This window comes from Parambassis ranga, chromosome 14 (genome assembly GCF_900634625.1).
Source record: "Parambassis ranga chromosome 14, fParRan2.1, whole genome shotgun sequence".
Classification (NCBI taxonomy): domain Eukaryota; kingdom Metazoa; phylum Chordata; class Actinopteri; family Ambassidae; genus Parambassis; species Parambassis ranga.
Genome location: NC_041034.1, coordinates 2,548,098 through 2,558,291, shown reverse-complemented (window position 1 = coordinate 2,558,291; position 10,194 = coordinate 2,548,098). Strand labels below are relative to the sequence as shown.

Below are 10,194 nucleotides of genomic sequence, written 5' to 3'. Positions count from 1 at the left end.
GGATCCAGGAGGATCCGGCTTTGTCTCATTTCTTATAAAAATAAAACTCACAGACTGTGGAGAAGTCAGGAAGTTCTGTAAAAACCTCCCCGACATTACAGCTGTGTGACAGGATATCAGTTTGTCCCTAAACCAGCCTCGCCCCCCCCACAGGGGAGCTCGTTCACATCAGCCCCACACACACACACACACACACACACACACTTTTTCCCCTCAAAATAAAGACGTCTTCACACACACGTACCACACAAAGACAAAAACAGGCAGCAAACAGGCAGGCTGCACACGGCCGGTCTAAATACAGGAGGAGCTGCAGCTGAGAGCAGCTGCAGGTGTTTGGAATCACAATTAGATCAGCGGCGTGGACACCAGCACCTCATTGCTCTTTTTTTACTTTTTAACACTTCATAATTTGTTTTATTGCCAAAATTTTGGAGTATTTTATTTAAGTATTTTTTCATTTTCGGTCAAAATTTGGATTTTTAGAGTTTTGTCCATTTTGATCCTATTTAGTTTTTCTTTTTAATCTTTGATTCCCCCCACAAGTTTACATCAGTGTTAAAAAAAAACTGTTTTTTTTTTCTTCACAATTTGGAAATGTACGACCTTAGCCTCAAAATCTGAGTTTTCTTTTCGTAAATTTGAAAAACTTCAACCTTTAAATTTATGGCAGTCCTTCCTGTAAGTCCCGCTGGGGATCGATCAACCTCTCACTCTTCATGAATGTCCATAGCTGGTTCTGTTCTAGTGTGTATGATATGTTTGTTGAAACGGACACAGACGGACTTCCTGAAACACAGTCGGAACCAAACAAAGGTGCAAGGCAACACATTTTATTTCAAAGGCCTAATTGGCGTTAAGGTACAGCATATTAAATATGGTTAGTCCAGAGACGGTCATCGCAGAATAACATACCATTCTTTTCTTTACATGTTACATTCAGGCTGACTTTAAATGACGTATTTTACATGTTGCTGCTGTGAATGTGCTGCTAACATACCGAGCCCCCCCCCCCATCATTAAGACACTTCAATCAGACTTCAGCGGTTACCTGTAGTGACTGGTAGCATGTGTGTGTGTGTTAGTGTTCCTCACTGTATAACAGAATAATATATTTTACATCCCTGCACATAATGTTATATCTCAATAAATATAATAAATAAAAAGTACAAATATCTGAATAATATGGAACCAGATCGTTATCAAAGACGCTTTTTGTTTTGTTTTTTGTCAGTAATACATTGCAGCCAGATGCTGGATCCGACAACGTGACTCATTTTGTAAATGTCAGAGCAGGTAACGTGACTTTAGTTATGTAAAAAAAAAAAAAGAAAGAAAGAAAGGAAAAGAACGCGGCGCCGTGAGGAGACAGAAAAGAAGCGCTGGCCCTGCATACATTCTGCTGCTCCTCAGGAGTCGAACCTGCAGCTCTCCGATCAGTCCGCAGAGAGCGTTCAGTCTCTGATAAAGTGTTAGTGTGGAGGAGTCGCTCCTCCTCCTCCTCCTCCTCCTCCTCCTCTTCATCCCTTGTGTCCTTCAGTAATTGACTTTCCCGGGAACCTGCACATTCACTCCGCTGTAGTCCACCATGTACATGGGCCACTGCTGCAGGCGCAGGGAGATAATGACAGAGGACAGTCAGCCATAATGGAGGAGGAAAATGCCTTCATTAGCACAAAGATATTGTTGACCTTGCCTCAAAACCGGCCTTAATACCAGGTGGCGGTTAAAGAGAGCAGCTTCATTATGCTTCAGCTCTGTGCTGCATCATTGCAGGTTCATCTGCTCCGTTTGTGTTGGAGCTTTCGGACAGAAGAAGACACTAACAGATGCTCGGATTGGAATAAGCTGCTTTTCAGATGTAGCATTTACAGAAACTTACTCTTCATATAGATTCAATGATAAACTTCAGCTAAAGAATTAAAGCACCACGTCAAACTGTTCACTGTCAGGTTAAAGTTACACCACAGAGCAGTTAGAGGGCGCCATTTGTTGTGAAGTTTAACCATTAAAACCATTTAGATTTAGATTTAGACCTCCCTCTCACTGGCCACCTCCACCAGCTCACCTGGGAGGATGCTGAGGTGATCCCAGACCAGCTGGTAGGTACGATCCCTCCAACTGTGTCCTAGGTCTGGCCTCGGGGCCTCCTCCCTGTTGGACATGGCTAAAAAAAACTCAGAACCAGGTGCCCAAACCACCTCAACTGGCTCCTCTCAACGATGACCGCCTAACCCTATCTCTACGGGACTATCTTGCTCTTTCGGTCACTGCCCACAACTCGTGGCCATAAACAAGAACCCGAGATACTTCAAACTAACTCTCCTCTTGCAGCAGTCGACCATTTGTCTGAGGAAACCTGCCCATGAAATAGGTCATTGACAGAAGTGGTGACAAGGAGCAGCCTGCCAGAGCACAACCTCCACCAGGAACCCATGTTACCAAGGGGTATGGTGGGGACCTAGGATAGAACCTTGGAGTACACCACGAGAAATGAAACACATCAGTGGGTCTCCACAGTCACCAGATCTCAGTCTACAGAGCATCACTGGGATGGGGTGAAACTGGAGATTCACATCGTGGATGTGATGACAGCATCAAACTAACATTCCAATCGGAAGGTCGGCGGTTCGATCCCAGCTCTGCCCTAGTCATTGTTGTGTGTCCTTGGCATTGACAGTAAAAACTATGGACAGAGCTTCCGTGACGTCACCCGTTTGTTTCTGAAGAGCCGTTTTGAGTCTCAGTGGGAGGTTCGTGATGACCGCCGCCATGTTGGCAGCGTCACGTCAACTGTGCCCCCCTACGTTGTCGGGGGGCACAAACACGATCCTCTGAACACCCTCTGACCTCTCCTCCACTCTCCTTAGTCTGGATCATACTGGGTAATATCGTCTCATAATCTGTGTTTACTGTCTTCCTTGTAGTTCTGTGCCTCGCTCTCGCTCTCTCTCTTTGCAGGTCTCAAGACCTGCATACTGACCTGCAGTCTCTCCTGTGCTCATCGACTTCACTAGCCCCTGCTGCTCATCTTTACTATCAAATTACTATTCCTACTTATGGACCGACGATATATATAGATATCTATTGCAATATAATCACTGTTTCATCTTGCTGTCATGTTTGCTCTGTACTGTATCATGTTTGTATCATGTTTGCTCCTCTCTCTCTCTCTCTCTCTCTCTCTCTCCCTCATCCTCTCTGACTAGCAGCAGGACTGGTTCCCCCTTAAGTTGACGGGTCCTGCTCAAGGTTTCTTCCTCTTAAAGGGAGTTTTTCCTTGCCACAGTGCTCTTAGGGGGGTTCCTGTGAAGCGCTTTGAGACAATGTCTGATTGTAATATGCGCTATATAAATAAAACTGAATTGAATTGAATTGAATTAAAACTCCGAATATGGACAAAGAGGGGGAGCACGAGCGGGGTTTAGGGGGGCGGGCGATCGTGGGAGCAGGAAACTCACGCTGTGATACGTCAACCGTCTGTCACTCAAGCGGCAACGCCCATAATTATGCGTAATTTTAAGTCCGAATACAATTGAAAGGAGTGAGTTGTAAAAAAATTCACCCCCCCCCTACAACTGACACTAGAAGAGAACCTATCATCTGAGACCAGAGTGGTTTTTTGTACCAGGCTGTAAACATGTTCTTTTCTGCTGTGAAGTCGGCCATTTTATCATGGGAGTCTATGGGAAATTACTCGCTTTTGGAGCCAGCCCCCAGCTGTTGCAGCGTGAATTACAAGTTTTGACACTTCCGCATGGGCTTCCACTTTGAGCCCCGAAGGTTGCCGCTTGGTCCTTGGGCAAGGCACTTTACCCACATTGCTTCCAGTGCAGTCACTGGTGTATGAATGTGTATGAATGACGTCTCCACGTCAGTCTCCCCCTGGGGAGCTGTGGCTACAGCTGTAGTTTACCACTGCCACTGTGTCCTAGAAAAGCGCTATATAAGTTCGATGTATTATTATTATTAATATTAATAATTACACCAAGAAATACAGCGGTTCTGAATGCAAAAGGAAGTCCATCTCATGCTAGCGAGGTGGCTGGTGAGCATATAGTGGTTTCATTAGCTAACACTACATGTTTCATCTAGCAGCAAACCAACTCACTGTACACCACATATGCTTACCATCACTGGAATCTGATTGGTCGATATGCCCAGGTCGGAGGAGGCGGGCACTCGGTTGCTCTCCTGGACTCTCTTGCGCTTCCGTCGGTTCGTGGAGGCATCTGTCGTGACTGGTGACACCAAGCAGTTTTTCATTACGAGGCGGCGACGGCACAGAGCGCCACACAAACACACACCTACACACCTACCTGTGTTACAGGCCTGGCTACAGATTTCTGCAAACGGCCTGAGAGAGACAGAGACAGAGAGAGAGAGAGAGAGAGAGAGAGGACGAGGTTTGTTTCAGCTGGAACCAAACTTCGGTTTTTTCACTTTGAGAAAACAATGAAACTGCTGCTGTTCACACCTAAAAAGGCGTCAGCTGCGTGATTTAAGCTCTCGCCTCCATTCGTTCATCACAGCTTAACTGCTTCAATGTCAAAACATTGTTTCCTTATTTCATTTTATTTACATTTGCTGAGGAAGATTTATTCTCTGACATCTCAGAGGCTGGATTTAAATCCACAGCATAAATAAACCATAATGAGCTTAACCACCACCGAGCGGAGCCCCTGCGTGAAACACACGGCGTGCTGACAGCTAGCGGGCTTCTGAATATTCAGGTGTCTGCGCCGCACTCACTGGAGCTGGCTCTTGATGTTGAATGTTATTTTATCGGCGGCTTGAAGGATTTTCTCCAGGCACACGATGTCGTAGGTGTTCGGGTTCCGGAAGGGGATATCGTCTGGAAGGCCACTGACTTCTACCGACTCTGGACTGCCGCGGATCAGCTTATACGGGACCACCACGGAGCGGTCTAAGCCCAGAGCCTCACCTGAAAACAACAACAACAACACACACAGTGTGTATTTCACCAACATATTCATAGTCATACTTTTGATCTCCTCCAGCAAACACCATGTACATTTTAGTTTGAACCTTTTGAATCCGACATTACTCAGTATAATATAAAGTGCTGCACCTCTATGGATACAACACATTCACGGCTACAGACACAGGGAACACACACATGTTTTTTAGCAGAATAACACTGTTAAAAAGAGAAAACAACATTTCTATGATTACTGTTTTAAAAAAAACTGGTGCTGGGTTTTGTGGTTCAGGGGGGATATGTGACCCTGAAAATCTGAAACCAGCAGGAAGGAATATTAGCTCCAAAAGAAGCTTCATAAATCATTAAAATATTTAAATTAAACACACAGAGAACAGCTAATTTTAAGAATTTAGAGTGAAAAACCCGGAGCCGATCAATCGCAGCCGGGCCCGTTTACCGTATTTCTTGTTGAAGAGTTCCTTGACTTGCTCTCGGAGGACGACTTTCTCGCCCATGCGGTTAATGTCATCATCATCTGTCAGCAGGAGAGAGGCGGTCCGTGACAACGTTCAAACAAACAAAGTCTGAGAGGCTGAAAAGTGACGTTTACCCCCCCGCCCTCACCACTTATGGATGCGTAGGCCTTCTTTAGTAAAGTGACTCGTCGAGGCGCTGACAAAATGAAAGAAAATCAGTATTAGCATCGGTTCCATGTTATCATGTTGGAGAGACGATGTTTAATACATCAGACTCTGTTCCTACCCGGTTTGGGGATGAGTCCCTGAAAAGGTCTGAAAAACAAAAAGTGATACGTTAAAGGACGGACAAACAGCCGCAGAGCAGTATTTACTGACTGTGTGAGTGGTCATGTGACCTGGTGATGGTGAAGCTGATTTTGTCAGCGACCGCCAAGATCCGCTCCAGGTTCTGGGAGCCGAAGGTGCAGGGCTTCCTGAAGGGGATGCCGGGCGGGAGGCCCTCGATGATGACCGAGTCCGGGTTGTTCTTGATCCTCTTGTAAGGCACTTGGACGGGGTACTTGATGCCCAGTGCCTCCCCGTACTTCCTGTTAAAGAGATCCTGGACCTGCTCTCGCAGCGTGTTGGCCAGGTCGATCCTGGACAGCTTGGACTCCAGGCACTCTGCGGACAGAAGACACAGGGACGCTCGCTACGTTGTGACCAGCAGTGAACGGAGCATATGTGTGACTGGAGGAGGAGCTTACCTGAGAATCCAGGCCTCTTGGGCACGGCTGCAGCATCTTCTATCACCGGCGCCGCATCCTTGGCGTCCATCTCTTCGGAAGAACAGTTAAAGGTTAAACTTGTGTCGTCTAACACAACAAACATTCAGAGTCTCTTTGTGTTGTAGCGGCTGAGCTTTGTCATAAATATATATATATATATATATATATATAAAAACAAACAAAGCGGCGATAGCTGCAGGAAAATCTCTGGAAGAACTTCCCTTTTTCTTAGAGGTCTTAAAAATAGTTTGTGAACTGAATTTGAACTCAACATTTCACTTATGCAGAAGATAAAAAAGCACCTTTAAAGCTGCATTAGGAGCTTCCAGAGACACTGCTCTCCATCCTCAAAGCTTTAAACATTACAATGAGAAAAAACCGCGACACGTTTACATCCCTCTGAAATGCAGTGTGAGTACAGTAAAAAAAAAAAAACATGATAACACCTGCTGCACTTTATACAGGCCTAGACAGCATTTAAAACTGTATCATACCTGAGTCACAGACGGGGATGGAAGGCATCTCTTGTTTTACTTGTTCAGTTAGGAGCTCAGGCCTGTGGACACAAACATTATAACAATATTCATCAGTGAATGCATTTATGGATAATGTCCACACCGATGTATTCTATTCTGTAACAACTAAATTTCCCATTTGGGGAATCAATAAAGTCTCAACTTATATTTATCTTTATTTTATCAAATAGAGCTGCAAGAACACGTCCCAGAGAAAACCCAAAACGTGTTAGCATTTAGCACTTCCTGCTCCCTCGTCCTGAAGTTTTCTGACATAAGGTCATCCCTGTTGCTTGATTTTTCTTCAGAAAGCACCAAGCAAGCTGATACGCACACTTTAAGATAGGAGGAGAACTTCCTTGTACTTTTGGCATTAGTAAAAAAACAATAAAAAAACAGTATTCAGTGTGTTGTTACCAAGCGGCAGCCTCCGGGGCTCAGACTTGAAGCCCATGCGGAAGTGTCAAAACGTGTAGTTCACGCTGCAGCCTCTGGGGGCTGACTCCAGCAGCGAGTCATGTCCCATAGACTCCCATGTTAAAATGGCCGACTTCACAGCAGAAATGAACATGTTTACAGCCTGGTACAAAAAACCACTCTGGTCTCAGATGATAGGTTCTCTTCTAGTGTCAGTTGTACGGGGGGTGAATTTTTTTACAACTCACTTGTTTTAATTATATTCGGATTTAAAATTACACATAATTATGGGCGTTGCCGCTTTGAGTGACAGACAGTTGCCGTATCACAACGCGAGTTTCCTGCTTCCACGATCGTCCGCCCCCCTAAACCCCGCTCGTGCTCCCCCTCTTTGTCCATATTTGGAGTTTTGGCGGACGTGACGCTGCCAACATGGCGGCAGTCAGAGCGTCCCGGAGCCTCCCACCGAGCCTCAAAACAGCTCTTCAGAAACAAACGTCGCGGAAGCTCTGTCCATAGTTTTTTACTGTCGTGAGGAAAACTATAATTTAGACAATTTCCACCAGTGGCTTCATCAGCTCTACATGTTAAGTAGTGCAGATGGTGATCAAACAGCTAAAATGCTCCTCTGGATGAAGGTTGTTGTCATTAGCACAGATGGAGGCTACATCCTCAGATTAAACAGAAGCTGTAATTAAATGTGGTTAATCTGGACATCACTTCTTACAGTGTACTCTGTGTGTGTGTGTCCTCACCTTTTGATGACAAACTGGATCTGACTGCTGGCAGCCAGGATCTTGCGCAGTTTGGCCGCTCCGAAACAGTTGGGCCGTCGGATGGAGATCCCCTCCGGCATCCCGGTCACGTACAGATCGTCTGAGTACATCTGGAACTTGGAGTACGGCACCTTGGCTGGTTCAGGGAGGCCCAGAGCATCAGCTGAGGAAAAAAGGACGTGGCAAAAAGAAGCACAGAGATTACATCAGGCAGCATTTAAAGCACTTTAAGACCTGTTCAGCCCGTAATCTGGATCTCATGGATTCATAGACACAACTCATATCTAATGTGGACATGATGCAATGATTGGACTTAATGATTTAATGTGGAATCTTTCTCAACCTTCCCCACACTGAACAGAATCTTTTTGATGTGTTAAATTATTAAAACAGCTTAAATGTTTCACTATTAATATTCAAAAGTATTCCATTTTAAATGGCTGTAGATCCACTGAGGCTGTGTACGACATGGAGCGGGATCAGACGGTACGACTCCTGCTATCGAGGATGAAAAAGCTCCAGCGCTACAGGCAGCTTACCGTACTTGATGCTGAAGAGGCTCTCCACTTGTCTCCGGAGCTGAAGAATCATTTCACCGATGTCCTCCACCAGACTCCCCGCTGCAGGAGGCAGGATGTAAACCAGGAAACAGAAGAGAATTACTGCAGGAGGTCTGAGGGGTCGGGCTGCTTCCCACATGCAAAACCTCACCACTTTATTTTGATAAATTCCCAGCTGCCCTCCGCTGACCCGGTAATGACAAACTGACTGTGTTGTTACCGGGTCAGCGGAGTGTGTGTGTGTGTACATTAATCACTGCACAACATAACAAATGGAGGCGGGAAAGCAGAATGTTGGAGGTGGTGTAGAACAAAGTTGAACATTTTTCAAGAGCTGGGTCAAACGTTGGTCTTATTTCATTCCAGTCTGCCTTTCTGACAAGGTCATTGGTGACGTGAGTCCGATCGCTTTACCTTCAGAGGGTCTCCTGATGCTCTGGGAGGAGGCGCTGGGTGACAGAGCTTCAACTGCAAGAGGAGTAAGAGAGGAGGAGGTGAGAGGAGCAAACAGCAACAGGGAAGCATTCTATTAACTACTACTTCCTGTCCATCACATCCATCTGACTGTGACACACACACACCTGTCTGTCAAAGATAAACCTGAGCCTGCAAGAGGCAGGACTACAATGATCCGACTGGACATAAGGACACTGTCACCGTCCTTCTGTCCAAACAGGGTCAGAGCTCCCACTGATCCTGAGTTATGGTGAGCTGTATATGTGATGCACTTTATGAGGGTGGGTCCTGCCCCACAGTCTGTCTGATAGTACACAGACGTGACACTCATGACAAAAATAAGAGATGGGGAGACAAAAAAAGTCTTTCCTCACTAATATGAAATTCCAGGTATAAGTATCAGCTAATATTGATTAGTTAATATCACAAAACATTAGTTAGCTAGGATGCTCCTGAGACCCAGACAAGCCTCCAACAGATGCCTCCTGGGTGCTTTGTTTACAGCCTTTAGGATCATTTGGGCACATTTACACACACATGACACAGATACAGGAAGTGGCTCTGTGTTGGTTTGGTTTGACCAATAAGGAACGAGCAGCAACCCAGGTTAGCTCAGAAGCTCCTTCCCTGCTTAGGATGCTTTTTCTACCGTAAATGGGCTAAAAGAGGGGCAAGTCCTTGTGATAGAAACATGTGAGGCAGTCCGGGCCACCTGGGAACGACTCAGTCGTCCCTTCATATTGTTTTATGTTTGATGGGTGTTTAAACTTGTTGCTGCCAGGAAACATCTAAACATGATAAACTGGACAAAGTTAGTGTTTATTGTTCGGTTTCTCGCTCACGCCTGCATCATTTGAATATAGTTTGAGAGGTGCATCTTGTTCCAGCGTATTACATGGAGCATCTGTGAAAGTTAGAGGGGGAACATGATGCAACCTCAACAGAATCATGACGGGAGCTGAACATAAAACATTCAGCAGACATCAAAACCGGTCCTGTTGGGTTCAGACAAACATCAACGGGGTCAAAAATAATGTGTGTCTGTGTGTGTGTGTGTTCATTCCAACACTGCTGAAAAGGTTTACTGTAAATAATGGAGGATTTACAGGTAATTATCACAGTAGTTATTATTTTTATTTAGCTGTGCTCTTACCTGTGTTCGATTTCCTTTAGTGGTCATTTGTGAAAGAAAAGAAAACTTAAACAAAGCACATTAAAATCAATGAAATAAAACAAAAAACGCCTTGTTCACTAAAAACCAAGATCACTTTGAGCAGAC

General features: G+C 45.2%; 1 protein-coding gene across 1 annotated transcript in view; it reads right to left on the bottom strand.

Annotated features, from left to right (window-relative positions):
- Window positions 1-819: 819 nt before the first annotated feature.
- The window catches only part of gtf2ird1 (GTF2I repeat domain containing 1), a 33,168-nt gene continuing 23,793 nt past the window's right edge, over window positions 820-10,194 (bottom strand). Inside the window, exons 15-27 of the mRNA XM_028421611.1 lie at window positions 8,874-8,927; window positions 8,439-8,519; window positions 7,879-8,062; window positions 6,686-6,747; window positions 6,171-6,242; window positions 5,820-6,087; window positions 5,708-5,736; window positions 5,570-5,617; window positions 5,403-5,480; window positions 4,753-4,945; window positions 4,320-4,357; window positions 4,132-4,241; window positions 820-1,605 (exon numbers count right to left, since the gene is read on the bottom strand). Coding sequence (XP_028277412.1) covers window positions 1,537-1,605; window positions 4,132-4,241; window positions 4,320-4,357; window positions 4,753-4,945; window positions 5,403-5,480; window positions 5,570-5,617; window positions 5,708-5,736; window positions 5,820-6,087; window positions 6,171-6,242; window positions 6,686-6,747; window positions 7,879-8,062; window positions 8,439-8,519; window positions 8,874-8,927 — 1,286 coding nt within the window. The 3' untranslated portion in view covers window positions 820-1,536. The remainder of the gene's footprint in view (window positions 1,606-4,131; window positions 4,242-4,319; window positions 4,358-4,752; window positions 4,946-5,402; window positions 5,481-5,569; window positions 5,618-5,707; window positions 5,737-5,819; window positions 6,088-6,170; window positions 6,243-6,685; window positions 6,748-7,878; window positions 8,063-8,438; window positions 8,520-8,873; window positions 8,928-10,194) is intronic.